The sequence below is a fragment of the Aplidium turbinatum genome, chromosome 6, assembly GCF_918807975.1.
Source record: "Aplidium turbinatum chromosome 6, kaAplTurb1.1, whole genome shotgun sequence".
NCBI lineage: Eukaryota > Metazoa > Chordata > Ascidiacea > Aplousobranchia > Polyclinidae > Aplidium > Aplidium turbinatum.
In genome coordinates this window covers 18,894,080-18,918,647 of record NC_137477.1, presented here as the reverse complement: position 1 = coordinate 18,918,647, position 24,568 = coordinate 18,894,080, and the positions used below count along the sequence as shown (strand labels likewise).

At 38.6% G+C, this 24,568-nt stretch overlaps 1 protein-coding gene across 2 annotated transcripts; it reads right to left on the bottom strand.

Moving 5' to 3' along the window:
* Positions 1–8,296: 8,296 nt before the first annotated feature.
* LOC145772065 (uncharacterized) lies at positions 8,297–24,294 on the bottom strand. Of its 2 annotated transcripts, XM_082583879.1 has the most exons (20): positions 24,187–24,294; positions 21,948–22,427; positions 21,200–21,319; positions 19,132–19,321; positions 18,598–18,785; positions 18,351–18,457; positions 17,627–17,691; positions 17,389–17,460; positions 16,925–17,054; positions 16,367–16,437; positions 15,585–15,673; positions 15,019–15,137; positions 14,337–14,415; positions 13,865–13,995; positions 13,106–13,298; positions 12,238–12,343; positions 11,003–11,029; positions 10,237–10,458; positions 9,718–9,848; positions 8,297–9,347 (listed from the first exon to the last, which is right to left on the bottom strand). In XM_082583879.1, the coding sequence occupies exons 1-20, from the start codon at positions 24,213–24,215 to the stop codon at positions 9,224–9,226; spliced, it is 2,673 nt and encodes an 890-aa protein (XP_082440005.1). In that variant the 5' UTR covers positions 24,216–24,294; the 3' UTR covers positions 8,297–9,223. The 2 variants fall into 2 exon arrangements, with proteins under 2 accessions (XP_082440005.1, XP_082440006.1); XM_082583880.1 differs by lacking the exon at positions 9,718–9,848.
* Between the last annotated feature and the right edge of the window lie 274 nt (positions 24,295–24,568).

The window sequence follows — 24,568 nt, the reverse complement described above, 5'->3', positions numbered from 1 at the left end:
TTCGCACGTACAATTACCTTCTTCTCTCGTGTTGTCGCTATATGTCAGGGCATCCGTTGGTTAGCCACTGCCTGGTGTTGTCATCGATGGAAATTAGGCCTTCCATACCATGGGGTGGTCTGTATAGCCGGCAATCCTTGATAATGTGGGCTGCCGTCTGCATTTCGCCACACTCACAAGCAGCACTCTCTGCCAAGCCCCAGCGCAACATGTCTGCACCATAGCGTCCAACACCAGTGAGCAAACGGTTACGCCTTGATGAGGCAAGTCTAGAGAGGCCATGTCCCAGCTGGTTTTCGGACGGGGATCTGAATACTTGGCGAAGTGGGGACGTGCTGCTTGACCATTGTTCACACCACGCCGCGTGGCACCACTGTTTGCTAGGGCTTCCACCAGAGGCTGCCAGAAGGTCTTGTGCAGCGCGTACAAATGGCTTTCTTGATTTTAGCCGCTGCTTTGGTGGATATCTCAGCGTGGTTGTGTGTAGCGGATGGCCAGGGTTTAGGGCTTTACGGCTCAGGGAAAGAACAGCACGTTGGCGCCGTAGTGCAGCTGGCTCAATGCTTGCAAGGACAGGCAAACAGTCAGTTGGAGTTGGGCGGAGGCAACCTGTGACAGTTCGCAGGCAGTTGTTGATTGGTACATCGACAAGGTCAGTATGGGCACTTCTGCACCAAGTAGCAGCACAGTATTCAGCAGGGGCGTAGACTAAGGCTAAACCACTTGTTCTCAGCACTGAGGGGCTAGCACCCCACCTTGTACCAGCAAGACGTTTCATGAGAGCAGTGCGAGCTGTCACTTTTCCGCGTAAGTGTTCTAGGTGTTTGCGGTATGTCAGGGACCGATCAAGTCGAACTCCAAGGTATGTGGGTGTGGCTTCGAAAGGAAGTGTTCGGCCGTTATTTTTGATGTTAATTTTCCTGTTTGACTCTCTATTACATAGGTGGAAGACAGAAGTCACGGTCTTCGCTTCACTCAGCTTGAGGCGCCATTGGTGCAGATAGAAAGATAAAATGTCCATATCCTTAGTCAAGATGTTCTGCACTGTTTCCCATTTGCGGTGAGAATAAAGAATAGCCAGGTCATCTGCGTATGCGTATTTATTGGAGGAAGTATTTGGAAGGTCATAAATGTAGATGTTGAACAACATTGGGGAGAGAACAGATCCCTGCGGAACTCCATTTCTTAAACGTCTCTGTCGGCTTTTCTTTCCGTCGCTGGTTTTAAGGATGAAGCTGCGGTTGGAGATGAGTTCTACAATAAACTTAACCATGTGTCTATCTGGGATTATCTGCAGCAGTTTGTAAGTGAGACCTCTGTGCCAAACAGTATCATATGCCGCAGTAAGGTCAAGGAAGACCGCTCCCGACTTCAAGTTGGCCTCAAACCCATCTTCGATGTTTTGTGTCAGCAAGGTTACTTGGTCGACTGTTGATCTTCCTCTCCTAAACCCCGCCTGTTCTTGTGGGAGTTTGGGGTCAATAACGGGTTCCATTCGTCGGTGTAAGACGCGCTCCAGTAGTTTGAATGGCACGCACAATAGGGACGCGGTTGTACAATTACCTAATCATTGTACACATACTACATTTCATTGACATGGAACACACACTGTCACGCATCATGTTGTAGCAGTTGATTCGTTTATTTTTTTGTATGTTCGCAACACTTCTGTGTTGGAGTAGTTTTCACTCTAAGCAACCGCAATTATTGTTAACCCAGCAGCCGTCATGCTGTTATGTTTTGAGTAAGTTTGTGAGCATCATTTTTATTATTGTATGATAAGTCATTGTTTTATGTTTGAACCATTCGAAGTTAACTACTACGTCATTACCAGGGTAGACTTGGGCAACAACCCCGTCGATAATTGCATTTGTTTACCTATCTTGTGCACGTTTAATGATCAACCGACAACACATAGTTTTGGCCGCATAATTTGAAAGAAAACTAGTGCTACAAACAAGACTGTTATAAAGATTCCTGCAAACGCATCAGTCCGAGCCACCAGCATCTTCATCGAGAAGTCACGCCAAGAAGCATATCGATGTTTGATCATTTCATCAACTCATGATCTAATCATCTGGCGCCAAGTGATGTGGCGTTCCCCTTTACAATTCTGCCTGCGTCTGAAGAGTTCTGTCCGCTAGAGGCGCCAAGGCTGGAACGTGGCCGCGGATGAATACTAAACAGAGACTTTTGAAAACAACAACTCAGCGATCGGACGTGAAGGAAAGCTATGCACAAAAGACAATAAAGAAATGACATTCGGAAATCGGAACATGGCTACAAGGTTGAACCCGGACTATTGATTAAGGACATTTATTCTATTAAGTAATATTACTGTGTGTGTAACTTGGTCTGCCCTGGTGACGTTAATTTGTATTATCTTCTACCATTGTTAATTAATGTTATTGTGTTTACTTTGAATTATTATACTACTTCTACAATGCTTACTTTAGTGTGGTATTAATAGACAGTGCACTCTAGAAGAGATAAGGTTAGAACATCGCCCCTTCTGAGCTAGGAGTCGCTTGTCGGTAGTGCTTAGCGTACACTATTCGACCACCTACAACCCATACGCCAAAAATAGACTGACATCACAAGTTCAGAGCAAACATACTTGTGTTTTTCAAGAATGGACTAGCTTAAGTCTAAAAAAGCAGCCAACATTCTAAACTAGTCCCAGTTTGATTGATTGATTGAATCTTTATCCTCGGACTGGGAAAGTCCGAAGATTTTGTTTTGGAAATGCTCTCAGAGCGCACCAAATTGGAAGTGTTTTTCAAAATTTTCTGGGGGAGGCCCCCCAGACCCCCCGCTGGAAGTGTTGCCTTCGGCAACACGCCTTCGGGCTTCACCCGACGGTTACGCCCCTCGTGCCTACTACCTTGCTGCAGCATATTTCCAAGTTGCTTTCCCAATGGTTTAAGCCACCGAACGCCACTGCATTGTTTATATTTGTCAATATCATCATCGTTCGTTCAGTCGATATCGATTCTAAATCATTTTCTTCAACAGCTTCTCTTCAACAGCGCTGGTTCGGCTCTTGGAGTGTGCGCTTGAGCAATGAGCAACTCATTTCAGGACTCCTCTCCATTCAGCGGTATCTAGTGGATGAAATAATTTCCCTGCAAACAACTACCGGTATCGAAGAATTTACTCTGTCTTGCCTAAGTCAGTGGTTCAAAGTCTCTGCAAGCAAGTGTGCGACACGTAGGCTAGTGCCAAGAATAACCTATCAGAGACTATGTCAGTCCGAGGATAAAGATTCAAAACCAACCAACTTTGCCTAATCAAGTAGGCTGGCCTACAATAGTTTTTCATTGCAGGTAGCTTATTTTCCTAAATTTCAAATAGGGCATTAATTGTACATGGAGACGATAGGCTACGTTTTTTTCCAATATAGCCTACATAACTTAAGAGGAAATGTAAAAACTGTATGGAAAGTATTCTCAAAGCAGTGAAGAAATTTTGGGGCAAATTCAACTCGAGTTGTAAAATGGGAAATAAAGTTTTTAAATAAATAAAGTTCATGTTAAATTAAATATTTGTGCTTTTGAAGTGTCTCCTCCAATCAAATGAGTCACGCTACGCCTACGCCACATCCATTGTAAAATGAGAGAACCCAAAGAAGGCGAATAATAATTGGCCGCTGCCAGAGGTGGATGTGGGTTAGGGTTACTAATAACGTCAATAACAAAAGAGAATTCACTACACTAACTTATAGTTGTCCTGCTGTAAGCCTCTTTCATGTTTTCAAAGCTATTCTTGATGTGACATCACATCAAAAGTGGTTTTAATTAAACCAATCAAGCGTTCTGTCTGGGGGTCAAAAAAAATTGTTTAACATTTTGTATCTGTTTTGTTTATAAAAAAAAAGCTTGACTTGTTATCGCCTCTCCTCAATTTCACAAAAAGATAGCAGATTTTACGCAGTCGTCGAGGTGACACTGTGATTTATAGCACCCAAAACCAAAAGAGAGGTAGCCTAAGGGACCGTTCAAATATTACGTAACGCTATCGAGGGGGAGGGGAGGGTTTATGAAAAACGTTACGTTAGCGTCACATTGGGGGGGAGGGGGTTCAAGCAAAACGTTACGTAACGCTTACGAGTACTGTACGGTAGTTTATTTGTGCTGGCTGGTATCGTCGTTTGGATACTAAATTAAGCTGAAATCATATCCAACAGCACCTATTCAGCACCAACAAAGTCTCTATCAAGTATCAACTACGATACTGTAATTCCCGTAATTCCATACAGGTTCTAAGTCAGGGACGGGCAACATACGGCCTGCGGGCCGGTTCCGGCCCGCAGACCGTTTCGGTCTTTACATAAACGTGGCCCGCGGCCACACTCTGCCGCAATCCACCACTACTTGCTTAATTACTACGTCAAATAATAGTGACTGTTGGTTATTTTTTAGTTCTTTGATTATTTGTTTTCGGTTTTTAGTCAAGTGACAAACATGTTATGTTCTGTCATAAACGGGCCTTCCATTCTTTTTCTTTGTCTCTTGTAAGAATCTCCTTCAGTCTCAAGCCGGAAAAATAGATCAAAGTAAAATTTGGCTGTTTAGTGTAATAATTAAACCGGGAACGTATAGGCTACAGATAATAGTGATTGTTGGTTAAACTTTAGTTCTTTGTGTTTTTAGTTTCTTTGTTTTCAGTTAGAATTATATTTTGAATTTACACTAAATATTTTCCTATGGATTTTGCCAAGAAACGTAACGTTGAAAAGGAGTGTCGCGAATTTAACAAATATGCTCAAGCGCTTTTTCACACAAGTCGGCAAGAAAGCAATGGGCAACCGTATGTTTGCTTTGCAATGAAAGTGACAACTTTGATCGACCACCGATGTCTCATTGACTTCATCAGCTATTGAAGTACATTACGTTAATTGTTAATACTGTAAATTCATTAAAGACTGCTTTTGGTCTTTATGCTTTAAACTTAAAGGTGCAGTGCAACGAAAATACATGACTTTTGTATTTGTAGATCTTTCTGAAATAAAACGTTTTTCAACAATTTTTTCATTTTTTGTGTTATCATTAATTAAAAAACCTTTTTTGATTTGAATGATCCTGATTGGTCAAAATTTTTGATGACGTGATTGGCTGGCAACGCCGCATCCAAGGTCTACTGTTTTGCGTGCAAACACAAGGAACAAATCGCGTAGGCTACCGAAACAGCGAACAATTTTGTGCTAAGGGAGTTTTTACGCCCTTAAAATGGTGGCTTCTTGTATGGCTCCCAGTTGTACTAACCGGGGAATCGTCAAAGGGGTATCCTTTCATCGTTTATCTCTGAATAATGACGACAAGCTGAAGAAATGGATCTCGGCGATGAAACTCAAAGACCCACCTGTAAACAAGCACTGCCGTGTGTGCAGCAATCATTTTCTGGTCAACGTGATCTACAGGCAGAGCTACAAGGCAGCAAGTCCAGACACCTGCTCAATGCTCATCCCTGAAGCTGTCCCTTCTGTCTTTGATTTTTCAAGATATGTGAAAGCCACTGTCAATGCAGTACTGCAGTAGCCTACCACAAAACTCGATCGACTTAGGTACAGGTCTGTGAGTACGATCGGGCGTTTGGATCGAATAGCAAAGCGAGAAAACAACAAGACTTTGAAACAGTTTTGGTTTTGGCTAACACAGAGTCATTCTCCTGGCAACATTCGCTTTCGATTATAGTCGGCATGATGGCACAATTACCACACATAGGCCTACTGCAAATTTTACCGATGCAAATTTTCCATCCGCTTGATGTAGGCTACTAAACGTTTTCAGTGGGTACATAACGTTTTAATTCCAAAAAAATAATATAGCTAAAATTTCATGTCTCAAACGTAAGCTTTAGGTGCATACAAACCAAGATATTTTATCAGCACGTGTTACCACGTCATAATTTTGATATAAACTGGCAAAACGGGCTTTATAATGGAAAAGCGTCACGTGGGGGAGGGGGGGGGTCAAAATTCGGAAAAACAGCGTTACGTAATATTTGAACGCTCCCTAACAGGAAAAGTCGCTTTTGCAATTTCATAGTATTCATCCCACATGTCATTATGTAGCTAACTGCTTTTTAATGAAAGTGCAGTGATAGAATTTTTTTAAAATAACTATGAGCCAAGGCTAACCTAACTGAAAGAGGTAGATTACACCATGTAACAAAAAATTAGTTGTGTCAAGCTTTTACTATTTTTTGAAAGATATTGCTCATTAAAACATGCTTCTAGCAATTTTTTTCCACAAGTGTCGTTTAAAAAATATTCATTTAAGGTTTTTGAACTTCTAGTACCCTGTTTCTCAAGCTCTTATTCTAAATTCTTTATAAGGTCGGTAAACTATGACGTCATAGTAGCTATCATTTTAGCTTCATAACTGTAGCTTGTATCATAACAATGATCTTTGTTTGGTCATAGCCCGGAATAGAGCAAGTACAGAAATTTCAAATTGTTTTTATTTCCTATCAATGTAATCAGAAAATATAGAACTTAAAATGTTTCAATCATTCAATGTTTCTTACTGTGTTCTGTAAAAAGCTCTAGCCTAAATTGCAGATAAGTTGGGAATCGGATCATCACGTGAATGCAAACTTTCTTCTGATTCTTTTGAAACTTTTTGCTATGTCTGTGGTCTACCTATATCAGTAACCATATCAGACTAACAAGCGAAATGTGCAATGAAACAAAGCTAGAAGCAAAGCTTTTATACGTATGAAATGTATTTTGGTATGGAAATTAGTGATCAAATTGACCAAGTTAAAAACTATGCACCTTATGTGATCTGCAGAACACATCTCTCCAATTTAGATGGCTGACTAAGGGAAAACGACATTTGATACAGTAACTTACTACAGTATTTTCTATTTCAAGAGTTTGGAGAGAACCCCGAAACCATACAGAAGACGGTTGTTGCTATATGGTTGACAGTTCACGGTTTAGAAACACAAAAAACCGACATGACATTGCATATTCTTCCATGTTAGGTTCTATTGCACATGTTTCGCATAGCAGTTAGCAGCTGAGTTGCCGATTCTCAAACCCTCGAGCAAAAAAGCTGCTTTAAGACACGTATAGTGTCTCAAGATATAGAAAAAGTCTCTCATGACGAATTCAACCCTACCTAATACAGACATAAATTCAGAATTTTGGTAATCGGCTCAACAAAGCAATAATTATCGACTTTTGGAAACAATGTGATGAAAGAATATGAAAAATGGTGTGTTTCATGTTCATAAAAATGCATTTCCTGCACTCCCATCTTGATTGTGTTGATCCTTGTATGGGTAGGCTAATTGGTGGAAGCGGAAAAGGTGGTGAAAGGTTTCATCTTATATGGAAAGAAAATATCTAGGGCGGTGGATTTGCAATATGAAAGAGGGGGGGGGGGTGTATGGTCCGCAATACGAGAAGATTTCTCAGTGTATAGACGCAAGTCACACAAATGTGATCACTTTTGAAGTATTTTCATCTTTGCATGATGCATATATGGCTTATATTTGCATATTATTTCTTTGTGTTTGCATGCTTACACGTTTAATAGAAAACTATGCTGGTTAATACAGAAAATCTTTGAGTAAAACTAACAATCAGAAAAAGTGACATTTTATCAAAAGTAAGGACACTTCAGATTTTTTTTTGATATTTTGGTGATTAGTTTGAAGTAACAGAACACAATACATAAAGATTTTTCTGCAACTAAAAATTTTGCAAAATTTTGTTACATGGTGTTATGATTATGGCATAGTTGTTCGAAAGACAGGGCTAAATTTTTATCTTTGACGCAGGCCTTTTTACAATTTTATACCCTATAACCGTAAGCCTATAGGGCAGGCGTAGGCTCCAGTGCAAAGAAAAAGTAGCCTATTGCTTCAGAAACATAGCCTAAAGCTAAAGAACGACGTTGGGTAAGTTATTTAAAAAATATACATCACAAGCGTAACTTATACATGTAAAAACGGACCGAAAGTAGAAAAAAAATGATGATTTTTTCGTGTGAGAAAGACGTTACGTCACACTTTCAGCATGAAAGCTCAACCCTCAGCCTGCTGTTGGACGATGGTTTCTATTTAGTGATTAGTTGGTACGGTAGGCTAAGCTACTCAAAAATTACAATGGCCAGCAGTTTGTTATATGATCCGCACTAGCAAAACACTACAAAGTTAGTTTGTTAACCACTGAAATAGAAGTGAAAGAGTATAGCCCAAATTGGAATTATAAAAAAATTTTCAATTCACCTTTGTTGAATCAACTCCAATGTGTTTCGGACGCATTAAACTCATCACACGATGAAACAGCAAAGCATTTTATTAGTCAACGCTAAAATTCCACGGTTATTATATACAAATCGTAAAAATACAAAAATAATGATTGAATGTAAAAAAAACAACAACTTTATTCATTTCTTAAAAACTAACGTTAAAAATGAAAAAATTGAAACTAAACTGTGTGATAATAATCAAAACAATAGACACTAAACATCGCTCCAACAAAAGCGGTTTCATAAAAATAATCTTCACTATCGTACATCAAAGCTATCGTGTAACTATAACGTTTACCGGTGTAGTGGTCCAGGAATTAGGCTACATCAGTCCAAAAGTTACCAAAATTATCACATGTTTTCTTTAATAAATTTAGTGACAAATAACTACGTTTTAAAGATTATAATTATTAAACATAACATTGTAATTTGTAATTGAGCATTATAACAGTTTACACGAAAAAAGAGTGCATTGCTTTGATTTCTTGTCTCCAATAGCGGATCCAGGGGAAGCACTAAAAAGAATACTTGAAATAATATCTATTCTGGTAGCAACAACTGTTTCTTCAATTTTACGCTTTCAAATTATAGTTGGCTATGTAGTTGTGGTGTTGATTTCTAAGCTAAACCAATATCAACTGCCTTCTGAGTTGGCACTTTTAAATGTTCTTCCAGAGGCAGTGGCGTAACAAGAAGTATGTGGTCTTCCAGGCGGCAAACTCAGATGACAACACTTAACCATCTGACTGTTTGACGATTAGTGTTGTGAAAATGACGAACGTCTTATTTTTAAAGCAAAGTATAGACAAGACGTACAGTTTTTACTATTAACTTGACAGGGAGCGCTGTTTGTCTGCAAGATAGTTAACCTACTCTTTTTTCCCGAGATGTTTTCTGACATTCTCACAAAAAGATATCATATAACTTTTTTCAGTGGAATTTCAAATTTCAATAGAGTATTACACCAGTGATGGAGGAAATTCTTTGTTATGGTCTGTTTGAAAAGTGACCGCCTTTGCAACCGTACCGACTTCCGCAGCTAAGGCAGCCGCCAAGTGGACATTTGGATGCGACACCGTTTGTCTGAAAAAAAGTTTCAATATGTTGAAAGCTTCTGTAACTTGACTTTCACTTAACTTGAAAACAGGGAGTTATCAAGTGGTTCATGCCAGACTCAGAGGGAGAAATAAACGTAGTTTTAAGAGAAGCCCGCTGGAAAAAAATGTTTTTATTTTGAAGCAAACTGTGAGCAAAACGAGGTTAGCCTATTTAGCTTTTCAGAGGGGGGAACATTCTGCAGCACTGTGGTCTGTGGCAAATATAAAGATACACGACATGATGTAAGGAATAAGGATTAACATTACACGGTTCATGTAAAACAAAAGGGAAGACAGTTTTCATTATCATTTGCTAACGCAGTTTCGTATTAGCGCCAGACACAAGCCGACCTTACCCAGAGCGACTGAGCATGCTTTCAATGGCTTCAACTTTCTTTTGTTGAATTTTTTCTTGTTTTGTAGAAGGTTCAACTTTCTCATATGTCACTAGCCGATCGGGAATGTCGATTTTGTCTGGGGAAATTAGCTGCACATGCGCAATAATACGTTAGTATAATGTCACATTGTTAATACAATGACATCCGCCAAGCGCAAGTAAGGAGAGTCACGTGAAGTTAGAAAATGACATCATTTAGGAAACTTCGATTTTTTTAATTATAAAAGTTTGTGAAATCACAACGTCCCTGATTTTGGCTGTTTTGCTGACAAAACTGGCAGTTCCAGTGTTGCCAAATTAATATGTTTGGTAATTTTATTTAAATTAATGAGTAGAGTTGGATAAATTATCCGTTATGTTAGTTGCAGAAAGCTTGCTATTGCTCGCAGACCGCATCACCCATTGATTTAAATCCTATAAAGTTGTTGATTTAAATCAATACGAAATTATAGATCAACAAACAGCTCGTTTTTTTCACCTGATGTGTCAAGTTGAAATCTAAATAAACCTCAGGGGATTCGTCGTGCCCTTCTGTAGCTGGTAGTCTTCGATCGACTGTGACGTCATCATGGGTGACGTGACCACGTCGGTGTTGCTCATGTTGGAATTGACCATCTTCAAACTCGTAAATATAATCATGCCTCGCGGGTTGCCGTTCCACTTCGTTGCGTTGCATGTCACGCTTGGCTCGTTGCAGAACCTGGAGAGAAAAGTCAGAAGATATCAGCTTGATTGTTTGATTGCAATGGTGGGGATATTACAATATATTGCAATATTGCAATATTTGTTTACTTCATCTTTGGCAAAAGACTTTATATTATTTCGCAGTGCTTTTACTGTGCACATAAAAAACGATTTGTAATAAACCCAGATGCAAAATTTGAATCACTGAAGCCAAAAAATTTGATTTATAAACAAACATTATGAGTATGAAACGACGAAGACTGGTGTGTTAAACGGCGCACATTGAAGCAATTTTCTAATGTAATGATTCCCGACTAGGTGTTCGCGAATCCCTAAAGAGTTCATAGAAAGTTTTAAGATAGACCACAAATGTACGGGTTTCAGAAAAAAGTAGTCTATTGGAAATTTATACTAAAATTTTACAAAGTTTTGACTCAGGGATAAGGCTCTGTAGTCTTCACGCCTCTTTGAAAGAGGTCCATAACTACAAAAAGTTTAGCAACCATTGTTCTGGTGGTTCCCAAGAGCTCAAAACGAGCGACAAAACTTGAATAGCATACCTTCGGCATCCTATGGTGCTTGATTGCCTGCGATAAGAAAACAATTGATGAGATATTTCTACCAGGGATATCTATAACTACGGGATTGGAAACTCTGTGGAACTGAAAACCATTTTATACACCAGTAGGGTCACTTTTCTTTGTGCGCTGCTGTGATAAATATTCACATAAATTGACCTCAAAGGGCAGCAAGTGGTAGGCTAAACGAACAACCAAAAGTGTAACAATCAATTCACCTGTAAATTGTAAGGACTGCGCTTGCCTGGTTTGTTTATTTGTTTGTATTCCATTAGTGCAGTCATGTAGTATTTTGTTTGCTGCTTAAAAAATTTCCAGAATGACTATTGGTTTTAGTTCTGATAACATTGTAAACGTATTGGTTTCGTACTGGATTGGTCTCTGTGAACAAGTTGATGATACAACAGCACATTTCACTGATTGCTGAACAGTCCTCATTTACTTCTGATCCGATTTGCAGTACGCAAAATGCCAAAGAACAACAGTAGGCGGTTTTTGGACTCATTGCATTCATTCATTTTTTGGATTCATCTTTTTTTTTTCTAGCAGCGTAAATGTACTTTTAATCTTTTATACATCAATTAAGTTTTAATGTGAGTGTACATTTTGTATTATTATTGTAAAATCGAATTGTGTATATCTTTTAGTGGGTATTGTATTTTGTTAATCTTTTTGTAGTCGTAGTAATGTGATGACCCTACTGATGTATAGCACTGAATAGAGTTTCCAATCCCGTAGTTATAGATATCCCTGATTTCTACGTTGAGAAAACATATAGGCTAAATAGCTTTTATAGAGTGGAAGGTCTTTAAAACGCTTGTTAGATCAAGATTGTAGAATGAGAGAACTCCAAATTAAATCTCAAGCGCAATTAACTGAACAGCGATTCAACGTCATTCCAAGTTTTGATTCATTAATTTTGATTTTTTTCAGAGTCACATCACTATAAAAGTTTTGCATTCTTGATGAGTCACAATTAAAAAAGTTGATAGGCATAGACTTTTTGTGTAATTTCGCATACATGGTGAATACATTATTAACACGAACCAGCAACGCTGTTGACTAAATGATTTGACACTGGCGGCAAAAAGAGCTATGTGGTAGGCCTGAGTTGGTGGCGCGATACTGATGAGTCCAGCGTCATGGGAGAAACACGTGTCTATCGCTGTCAATTATTGTATTTTTGCTACACTAGACTGCCGAGAAACGTAACTCACCATTTGCACATCAATCCCGACTTTCATGTGAGTATCGTGATGAGTGAACGATCTTGAAGAGTTGGAACGTCGTGAGAATTCTCCACTCAAAGTACGTCGTCGATTCCTGCAACGTAAACACGTCACTCAAAGCAAACTTTTATTTTTTTCTACTATAACTAAAAAAATAATTCAATACGTAATGAATTTTTTTAGATACTCGTAACTTTACCGTAGGTTGTTGGTACTTTATCGAAGAACATGGTTTGAACTGTGCACATAAAAGTTCAGGGAACCTTTACATTTAGATATTTTTGTCCGCTCCGTTTTAGTTTCAAATTGGTAGCGAAACAAAAATTTGTCTTATATCGAAATGAAAGTGTTTGGCTGCAGAAAAAAGAATATGGCGAACTATATCCTCTAACCAGCACAGGATGGATATCACCGATGGAACGATATGGGGTACAGAAGCAATTAAACGCTAAGTTACCGTAGGAAAGTTTGGCGCAAAACACCAGAACCAGACTACATCGCCTATTTTTGTGCGTGGCTTGGACCATATAAAACTTCAAAAAGCGCCATGTCCATAAATCAACGTTTTTGATACAGAAAAGTAGGCTACTCAAAAGTTATTTTGTTATGGAAATATAGTAGCCCACTGAGGTGGTAAACTCTAAAACATGATCATAAAATTGACAAGAAAGAAAGATAACCATGAGCCGTAAGAAAAAAAGTGTGGGTTTCGAAAACGAGAAATTAAAATTTATTTCTAGTTAACTCTACGGTCAATTTCAGAGTTTACCCACTACTCCGGGTGGAAATCAATCAACAATTTTTTAATACATTTCTAGTTTTATCAGTTATTTAAAATAACTTCAATATACTGTACTCATTAATTTCACGTTGGATCTTTTTGATTTCATCGGGGTCTTGACATCTTGTTACGTTACCATGAGAACCAGCAAATAGTCTCTCAGCAGCAGACTTGGTGCGATGCAGGTTTGTCGAGCGAAGACTGGCAGGTTGGGTGAATCGCGCTATCTGTGCTGCTGTGAGACTATCGACACTGCCAGCACGCGGAACTGTGAAACGTCAGTTAATGATTGTAAAAATTAGAAGAAAACATTTTAGAAAGTTTTCGCGCCACGCTAAAATATATTTATAAAATGAAGCATTTCTAACTGTGGGTTGGATTCATTTAAAACTTGTTCTAAATCAGGCATTGGACGTTTTGCGTTTATTACATGATATGGATTAGTGTGTCTTATTATGATAAACCAACACAAATGGTTCAAGCCTTTATTCAAACTACCACACATTTGTATTTTTCGGAAAGAAACTTATATTCAAAAAAACATTCTCACCGCAGCAGACTTGGTGACGCTTTTAATTTCAGTAAAGATTAGCACATGATCATACATTCAATAAGAAAAAAAAGCAGAAGCATGTTCTTCTCTTTCTAAAATGTTAGTCTTTCATTTTATTTTGTATCTGTAAACCACACTCATTTTTTTCCTTTCAGCTTATGCTTCTTTATCTGGTTAAATCTGCGGTCATGTCCTAACCTTTATCTTCAATTAAATGTAGGCTCTGTTTGGATGCCTCTCAGCTGCGTATGAGTAAAAGGTTTTATATACATCTAATTTACCTTTGCGTCCAGGTAGGGTGAAGTAGCCTCGCTCATGCGACTCAGCAGAATCAAACGACACTTTGGGGCGTTGCAACGTTCCACTTGTTGTCTTTCCCGCCAATGATGACTTTTTCACGTCACGAGGCGACCTATTCAAGCGTGACGTCAGTTAAACGTGAAAACAAATGAAGATTCTGCAACGAGTGAGGTAATGGAAGCTTCCTACTATCAATGTGTCGGTCAGTGGATTTTTCGTTACCCTCTCCGATGCAAAGTTGTTCCAAAAGCGGATTTCTCTTAATATATTTCGCCCTCGTTTTGTTTGATCCGGATAATCGGATAACCTGGGTTAACCAAATTGACTTGAAAAAGCGAGATAGGTCGGAGATACAAGGTTAGTCTGTAACCTGTGATATCTCAAAACTTTATTGTGGTGTGGTGGACTGACAAAGCAAGCAGAGCTTGTACGGTCGGTAACCTACCGTCCTACCTGATAGTGGGTTTGCGGTTTCCTCCGTCGGAACTTTTATTTTTATTTTCTGATAAACGACTGTAAGAATCTTGGTCTTCTGCAACAGAAAATAAATGATAACAATTGTCATTAAAAAATGAAACTTGGTTATTTCCCAAACAGAACGTGACGTTGTAGAAGTAATTATCGCAAGATTCATCCGCCTTTCTACAGCAACTAGAAAAATTCGGAGTAGGAAGCAGCAGAAATGTCGAAATCAATGGTTAATGTTAAGCTCTTGTTTAAAATGAACAAGTAGCTCGTATGCCCTCGCGCATATATACAGCCTACTTGATTGCTCCGTTTGCTTCATCAATATATAAAATTGTGCTAGAAATCTATAGCCTACAGTCGTTTATGCATAGTCAGCGTTTTATGACTATTCCACGCTCAATTACCAAACGATTTTACTGGAAACCTCAATTTTAGCACAAAAGTGTCACAGAAAAAGTATATCATCATTTGAGAATAAGCTATTTATGTTTTTTTTTTCATCAAACTCTTGTACTTTTGGGTAATGTTCGTGAAGTTAAACATAAATAGCTACTCTGTTGCTGTAACATTGAATCAAAAATAAAACGAAAAGTAAATTTTCACGGTACACACTGTAGCCTATTAAGGAATAAGACCTTATTCATGACGAAACTATATATGCTCTTACCGTTTAGACTCTGTATGTTGTTGACTAATCCAACCTTGTTTCTGTTGACCCCCTCCATGATGAACTGAACCCGACCAAGCTCCCATTCCAGTTGGCGCTGGTTCGATCTTGATTCTATTCTGAAGTCATAGTTGGTCGATAAAGACAGTGACAGAATATTCAGAATTAGGAGATGTTGAAATGAAGCGTTTGATATTCAGAAAATGGTTTAACCCTGGATTTTAGGCAACTCTATTTTTCAAAAATGTAACGTAATTCTTTAGATTGAAACGTAGAACTTTGTTCTAACGATGTCGGGTTATATTTAGCCTAGGCTTTGTGTCACTTCATTTATTTCAGTCTGTGCTAAAGTTTTACGGCATTTTGAACTTCAGCTACGTTTGGCACTCCAGGCACAAATCTAACACTATGTCACTGGTTGTAATTAATTAGGCTATGAAAAGTGAAACACCGAATCCATCAGAACTCGTAATACGCAACGACTCATACCAGCCCTAGACTATATCACTATCAGCAAAGACGTGAAGTTAATCAGGAGTTACATCATGCAATCCAAAACAACATACTTTCGATTTAGTTTTTCAAGCAATTTTGCTTTCATGTTTCGTATTTCATTTTCAAAGTCGTCGTTTTCTTGTTCCATTTCCTTCAATTTCTGAAACATAAAATATCAGTAGGCTATGTATAATACCCAACACACACATCTTCTGTGGCTCATTAAGTCATTAATCATTACCAGATCAAACCACGAATTCAACTTCTCCAGCAAAAATATATCTGTCTATATGCAATTCAGCACCGACCGATACAAGACAGAGCAACCATTTTACACAACGTTCAGCTTCATGCACAATAAACAGTGCACACTTGTACCATTTAGGTTAAGATGTGCACAGGGCTCTTCTTTGATTGAAACTTTACATTTTGTAACTAGAACTTTAGACTAAAAATGTTTTGTTCAATAACAATTGTGTCATATGTATTGGAGTGTGGTTGCGTCTGATACTTTGGGAATGATTACGAGCTGTGTAGGTTACTTTGCAAGGAAAAATATTGCAAATATGGCAGACAGAAAAATCAAGAGCTAAACAAATAGACAAAATACAATAATTCAGCAACTTAGCAGTGCTTTTGTAATACATTTGAAACGAGTGCGGTTGTGAGAGTCTCAACAGTTAAGGGAAAAAAACGGCTTTCGACTATTGAGTTATGTTTATGAATGAACGCTGCCTTTTTATACTGTACATTCAAGTTGATATACTAAATCTATCGTTACTTTAACAATGTAAAAGGAACAACAAACGTACATTACTGTAATAATAGCCTACATTTTTTTCACTAAACCCACCTTTGTAGAAAAGGCTAACTGGGCCTTGACTTTAGACAGATTCTGTTCCAGTTCGAATTCGTTACCAACACCTGACGACGAGAAAAATTGTAATCACTTAAAACAGACATTGCAAATTTTAAATTAAGCCTAACTGGATTTTTCACACGTAAACAAAAATACTGACTGAGCTTTGTAGCGAAACTACTTTGCTTTACTTTGCAGGAGCAAGAACTGTAAGTTAGTCTCATAGCCACATTTTTCATGAAAATTTTACAGTATTTTAAATGCAAATTGTAAAAGGGAGGAGTAACAGTTTTCATTTTTATTGTCAAGACAATAATGTGGTTGGTCTTTTCCCGTCTGTTGTGTATTTTTTGCCTTGATTGCATTTTTTCTGAAGTAAAGCAATAGAATAAAGTCAACCATAGCACACATTACGCAAACACAGTTGTTGCCAAGCGTTGTCATTAATTCATCAGCCTACTTCTTAACAAAGCAGCGGGATTGTCAAACATGTAGACTGCTCAAGGGCTCAGTGCTAATGCAATTTTTATACTTTGTGAATTAACTTTATACCGATTAAGTAATTTGACTTGGCGTTTAGCAAGGAGGTTTCCAGGCGTTGTTTGTCGCTAAGCATCCCCTGCGTTTGTGTGGACAACTGCTGTAAGGCTTGATCCAGTTCGTTCAGACGTTTCAGGTTTGTCTGCAAATATTTAAATCACTTGTGGAATAGTTGATGATTTGCAGTTTTACTTTAAGCTTTCCAAACTTTTAACCACACTCTGAAGGAATGCAGAACAGGATCATTTTTTGTCTGCGTAGTTACAAATTAAATAGTTTGCGACAATTTTAGCATAATTTTACAACCACACAACAGTTTGGCAGTACGCAATTGAAATCGAAAAAAAGTACTGCTTTTGTTGAAAAAACTTCGATTGTTACGTAAAGATTTAAGTCAAAACGAAAAATTTGTAAAACGGAAAATGAACTTAGTCAAAGTTAGAAAGCATCGTTACATTAACATTATAAGACATTACTTCAATGTCGTCTTCATCTATATTGAGTTTGACTATTTCTTTATGCAGATTTTGATTTTCGTAATAGGAGGCCTGAAAAAAAAACATGCGTTCATGAAAACATGCAATGAATTATTTGAATTCGCGTGGAAGTAACCTTCAGTTAGAAATATCACAGATGTACAAGTGCATTTGCATTTATTTAATTTTTAGCAGCGATGAACTTCGTTGCCATAATCGTCTCAAGCTAAGGACCTACTTGCTTTCTTTGCTTTTCAATTTCTTTTGAATTTTTTCCCTGAGAACTAGCAGAAAGGGGCGATACTGAAAAAACAGATAAAAGTTGCATGACAAAGATTCGTAAACTATGAGTTTGATTCAAAAATATAGTTTTACCTCACATGTTATGAGCAAAGCAGCAACATCAATATTTTTATGCATTGTATTTTTTAAAAGTTTTAACGTTTTTATTTGGCATTAGTTAAACTGACTATTACAACTGTTGAGTTTGACTGTGTTAGCCTTGTGAGTTCAAACGGTTGCCTGGTGATGACAAATTTACATGACGGGGCAACTGGTTGACAAATGTTTGGTAAATGTTTTTTTTAAGTGAAATGAGACAGTAAAATGAAAAACAAAACATGCCCCGGCTGTGTAGTGTTGTTGTTGCGTGGTAAATTGTTTGTAGAAGTTAAGTTTATTCACGTAAATTTATAAAACTCCAACGTGGGAACTTCAATTGGTCAAGCTCGGTGACCTAGCCTGCGTCAGTGGTTGAGAATTCCACAATTAGGCGAAATTACGAGGATTAACTTTTCTCTTTCGGAGGATAGAGATCCCACAACCAATCAGCAGACTGGATTTACAGTATGGAGCAGAAATTGGGTCATTCCTTTTAAAAAGATGTTTTAAAAATTATGGAATTGGTACCTACATACAGCTGTTAAAGGTTTGTTTTCGGTTATTCTTTACGAACAACTCACTTGCAGCGCAGAACGAGGGACTACGCGCCTTCGCAGCGACGTCATAGTTGAAATGCTTGTTGTCCTGGCGACCGCTTGATAATGGGGAGAACACGTCGCTGTAGGTTCTGCACAGAATATTTGATTGAGTCTCGTTTGTTGAGTAGGCAATAACATACAAGCTGCTACCAAATATGAAGTCAAATCAAAAATATCTCAACTGTGTCACTTTTTGAATAAAACAAAGAGCTTGATAGTCTCCTCTTACCTGTTTGGCGTGTGGAAGGATTCAGAACTTATCATGCCAGCATGGGTAACTCGAGCGACGTCTTGCGGTAGACTGTAAGCTGATTTGCTTTTAATGGCAGTTTGGTTTTGTTGGCTGCTTTGAGACAAATAAGTCACGCTCTTTGAGTTAGGTACGCGGCGTCGTTCTGGGGTCTTGACGTTCACCTCCTGATAAAAGATAACCTTGGTGTTGGGGCTGCTTCGAGACAAGGTATGATTGCGAGGAAAGTAATTCAAAATCTGTTATGTTTACTGTGTGAAGTAGATTCAAAATCAAGAGTAAGTTTATAGTTTATTTATTAGTACGATGAAAGTCATTTATGGACAATGAAACTCAAAAAGACTAAAACGAAGCCAAAAAATGAAAATTAAACAAAACACTTTTAAACGAAAAAAAAATCCTGTTATTTGTTTTGAAAAAATACAAAACAGGGTTTTCCGAACCAGCAGAACATTCAACCAGCAATTGAATAATATGGGATTCAGTTTAGTAGAAAGTATTCTCAATACTGACCTGGCTTGAACTTGGGCGTGGCAACGTCATCACTTTTCCCCTGTACATGGGAGGTACGCTCATTATACTGGAGGCAACATCTGACGGATCCATGTAGTCGTTATACAAACCGGGTTTGTATCTTTTGCTGTTGAATGGCGCCGCACGTACGTTGGTGGCAGGGTTATGACGTGAAGTTTGCTCAGGGTGCCTAAACATGAATCAAGACAAAAAAAAGAGAAAAATATATATTAATATTAAAAACGGTTAATTTTATTAATGTTTTTTTATAAGCGAGACAAAGCTGTCCGTGTTACTTATTGGCTCAGTGGTCGAAAGTTTAAATTAAGGGAAAAGGGAGATAATCTGGCCACCTTCAAACATACAGTAGCTTCAAGTGTCTTGCTCGAAGCCACGTGCTTGGTCAATCAGTATCAAAGAGACGTCATTTCGACTCTTGATCAGACATAAATTCATGGCCCTTCAAATGTTTTCTACTCTATATACGTTGTTGACGACAATGAATTCTCTGAAGCCTTCCCAGTTACAAACGGCGTTAAACAGGGCTGTGTCCTGGCACCTACCTTATTTAGCATGATGTTTTCAGCAATGCTAACAGATGCTTTCAGAGATGAAGACTGCAATGGTATTCCAATTCCCTATCGTTGTGACGGAAAACTTTTTAACCTGAGACGCTTCAAAGCAATCACCAAAGTTACCGAAACTGTCATTAAAGAACTTCTGTACGCGGATGACTGTGCCCTGAACGCCTGATCCAAAAGCGAAATCCAACAACAAATGAATAAGTTCTCCTCTGCTTGCGATAATTTTGGACTAACAATCAGCACTAAAAAAACAGAGGCAATGTATCAACCAGCCCCTGGAAAATCCTATAGCAAACCACTCATCACTGTAAACGACCAGAACCTACATGCATGTCAAAGTTTCAAGTATCTCGGTAGTACTCTTTCTAACACAGCCACCATTGACCTGGAAATCAACAACAGAATCGCCAAAGCATCTATCGCCTTCGGTAGATTGAGGTCTAACGTATGGGAGAGGCGGGAAATCAAGCTGCCCACAAAGCTAAAGGTTTACAAAGCAGTTATTCTGACGACCATTCTGTATGCATATGAGGCCTCGACTCTTTATAGGAGACACGAAAGGCAGGTGAACCACTTCCACCTCTCCTGCCTACGAAAGCTCCTCAAGATTCGATGGCAGGATAAAGTCCCAAACACCGAAGTTCTCAGAAAAGCAAACATGCCCAGCACTCTTACTCTCGTAAAAAAAGGCACAAATAAGATGGGCTGGCCATGTCCACCGGATGCCGAACCATCGCATTCCTAAACAACTGCTCTACGGAGAACTGACTAACGGCAAACGTCATGTAGGTGGTCAAAGAAAACGCTTTAAGGACACTTTAAAAGCTTCCATGAAAGAATTCGCCATCGACGTAGATTCGTGGGAAGACTTAGCCGCAGCCCAGAATCAGCTGAGAAACACCGTACGCTATCTGCTGTCAGAAAACGAGAACATCGCAAGGCCCGAGCCTCAAACAACCCTGGCCCTAGCCAACCATCCTTCCAATGTCCATCCTGCAGCAGAAGTTTCACCGCACAGATAGGCCTCATCAGCCATCTCCGCACTCATGTAGCCTACACTGACCAAAGTCAACACTAAAAAAAGAAGCTTGATCTCAGTCTCATTGGCCATCTTCGGAAACGAAGGGCGAACATCATCATCATCACTCTATATACAATGACCATCACCGAAAAGAACAATTTCAATTTCATAATTTTGTTTGTCGTATCCAGGCTTACACCCGGTAGTTGAAGATTTAAATTAAGTGGACGGAAAAGCAAGGAAGCCAATCTTCGTGACCACCTTCAGGCATAGCCTACCTTTAAGTGTCTTGCCACAGACACAGACGCATGCTCTTGAGCGGTGTCGAACCGGCACCCTTTCGATAGCCGTTCCAGGGTTCTCACCACTCGGCTATGCAACCGACTATCATAATAATACTTCCTTATCAAAAAGTCTAATCTGAAGCCGGTCAACTAATCAAAGATAAAAAAGACCAACTAACCTTCTGTTTAGTTTCTGTGTCGAGCTTTGCTTCTGTTTTTGCAATTGAACCCAACTGTTTAACTTAACCATTGAGTCCTTGCGTACTACCCTCTGAGTAGAAAGAGGAGGGCGCCTAGAACTAACAAACGTAATTACAACATATGAGCAAAGTTGTTAAATTACTTCATCAATCTGTGTATAAAGTACAGTGCCCAAAAAGCAGAAACTAACCTGCACCCAGTAAACGTTTCAAAAACAGTACCAGGCTTATCTTCAAAAATGTCAAACATTTTGATTTTTAAAACTGTTGAGAAAAAAAACCTAAAACAGTGCTTCCAGTTTTTTAATGTAAAACAATCTACAACATCTTGTCAAAAGAAGACAACTTCATGCGTACATTTACTAAATTCAGTTCAGTTATTTTTATTTCTGACCATCACAGTGAAAAACCATACACGTCAACAAAGCAAAGATCAAGAAAAAGGCAGAAGCGACAAAACGCGAACGTTAAACACTAAACCGGTAGCATTTTTAGAGTTGGACCATTGATTAGGCATGTAGTAGGCTAGTCTATCTGTAAATGTGGTATATTCGATGGAGTGTTGGGCTCAAGTTGAAAGGTTTGGTGTTGGTCAGACAAGTCGATTAAGTCACTTTACGCTGGTTGCTCACTTGATTTACCTTAACCAGCAAATAGATCGATAATTGTGCAAGCAACGAATTCAAAGTGTAAATTGGAAAAAGTATCATATTCGCTTAGCACATACTTATGTTCTGATGGTGGGCCCCTGGTGGAATATGTTTCATGATGCTCGCTGCTCTTAATGGAAAATTCAAAATTGCTCCCATTTTGTCTTCTCGGTGGAGCAGAATTTTGTCTTCGTTGCACATGACCTTCAGAGGGTGCAGCAGACCGTTTTTCTCTAGCGGAGTGTCGCGGGCCCCGTGTTGCTGTGCGTTGCGTTGTGACTGGGTTGATGATGTCGACGTGTTGCTGTGGCAACCTGGAGTTTGGGAGAGATGCGGAAGACGTCGAATCTTTGAAATGATGTTGACGTGGAGCAGGAGCAGGTTGGGTCTCTTTCCTGGATGAGGAGGACGACCGTGAGGAAGACGATTTGTTGTTTTTTTCTGAGGATTTGGTTACGCTTCTTCTGGACTCGCTGAAGCCAAACTTAGCGTCTTCATCTGTCGGTGTGGCTTTAACAGTTTCCTTTTCATCGAGAGATTTTTTCGCTTTGTTTATGCTGAAAGTAAACAAAAAAGTTCAATTCTCGTTTCAACGTCATTTATATCAGAGGGATTAAAATTTCGTTTATGTTATTTTACTGCGGCTTGACCATGAGGGATTTGTCTCTACTATTTTTAGTCAATGGATAATTAGAATCCTTAAAGTGGGAAATTTCCGTTATCTCATTGAAATTCGTATATGAGCATACGCTAAGTCATCTGGTAGAAAGATGAGCAATGTCGATGGTTCGGTTGGCTGCGGTTGGCTCTGATCGCAGATTACGTTCCATTTCGCAAGCAAAAACTTTCAACGGTGAGGAGAAAACGCTTGAAAATCGGCATCGCACGATAATAGTGTTAAAAAAAAGTTAGCGTAAAACTTGCTGTCGCTCAATGTTGCCTCTTTAGATTGTTTCGACGTCGCTAGACGCTGAAACGTTGTGATACCGGTAACGTTTATTTCATCTAACAAAGGATTAAGCATCAAAGAAAATGAAAACAGAACTTTGGTAGAGAATTTGTCTTGCTGAACTGTAGGCACACGAAGCTGAGCAACGAAATCAAATTTAACATATTTAAGTTTATTACAATAATTTGCAAACGTAAAACAAGAAAACTGCATGGAAACAAATTTCAAATGCTTTCGAACTCACAAGATGTCCTCTTCAGGAATGACGTACTGTGCAACAGTCAGTTGAGAAAATTAGAAAAATTGGGAAGAAAGGTCCTAAAACTGAGACTGGGCAAGCGATACTTCGAAACCTGCATGGATCTTAACATTTGCCCAGAGTTTTTAAGATGTATAGAGTGCCAAATCTAACTCAATTTGTTTCCATGTAGTTTGCTTTTTTGGCTTCTGTGAATTATTGTAATAAACTTAAATATGTTAACTTAAAAATAAAACCACGTTCTTCATAACCCAGAGCCTTATTTTTCAGATTGTTTTTTTGTTTGGTCCATGCGTTCTTTAGTTTAGAACAAGTAAGGGTTCCTGAGCCAATGCAGGCAGTAACTAGCCTTCAACCATAAATAAGGTTTTCCAGAAACTGATTTTCCTGTATCGTTTTGTGTTAATTACAGGTGAAAGAAAAGGCGATATAAATAGAAAATGTGGGCCGAGCACGCACTGATGAAACTCGTTTTACAAGACAAATTCAGCCTTCATACAACAGAAACAACGAATTTATCTCGAAATTGCAATTATCGTTTGTACAACGTCCTTATACATCAGGTGATCATCCCGATTGTAAAATTAAAGTAAGCGGTTTGACATCAGGTGGGACAATAAGGTTACAACATATTGAGATCAAACGTTGTAAGCTCGATAATCGAAAGTGATATGAAATGTGAGACCATTATTGGCTTGACCTAATTGTCAGCCAAGAATGGCACGCGAGGCTGTAATGTAAAGAATGAGATAATGTCTGCTCCTGAATCTGCTGTTCTTTAAAATCTAAGCTACTAGCTTGTCAAAAGCAAATATTTACTGTAAAACTTCCGTTCCACAAAGAACTTATTTTAGGACACGGTGCAAAACTGTTTCATTTTTTCTGTAGATTACAATTTGCATGACAAAGATGCATTTCGTTGTAATGCTTCAATTCATAAAAAATCCTCAAAGCCTCACGCACTCTTCAAAGTAATTCCAAAGTAAATACGTATATTTATTCATAGTACATACTGTAAGCATTTGTTTAAAGCAACGCTTTCACATTTTTGAAGTTATGACTACGAAATTTACTACCAGAACTGCGAAACAATCTCCAAGAGACTTACCGAAGTTTCTTCGATAGTTTTAGAAGCATGGTTAAGCTACTCTGTCGTCAGCACAGCTTGTTCGAGGTTAGGTATAAGCTTGATGTTTGTTCTAGCGTAAATTTCAAATAAGTGTTTATCACACAATTGTGTTCCTGGTGATGCTGGATACAGCCTAACAATGGACTACAATCAAGAATTATACTTGTTAAAAATCATCATTCGCACCATGAATTACAGTACAAACCAATAGACGAAATACATATACTCATCCATTACTAAAAAACACACAACTCTGTCTTGTTCTATCTACTAATCCAGTGCTCCGCAACCGGTGTGCCGCGGCACACGGCACATCACTGTGCCGCGAGGCGATGCTAGGTGTGCCGCGGATAACTGTCAT

Excerpts from the sequence above, each read along its gene's own strand:
- LOC145772065 (XM_082583879.1), bottom strand. The coding sequence starts at position 24,215 with ATGCTTCTAAAACTATCGAAGAAACTTCG. Across the intron at positions 19,322-21,199 it reads ACACAGAAACTAAACAGAAG|GCACCCTGAGCAAACTTCAC; the intron begins GTTAGTTGGTCT and ends ATTCATGTTTAG. Across the intron at positions 13,996-14,336 it reads AACCGCAAACCCACTATCAG|GTCGCCTCGTGACGTGAAAA; the intron begins GTAGGACGGTAG and ends ACGCTTGAATAG.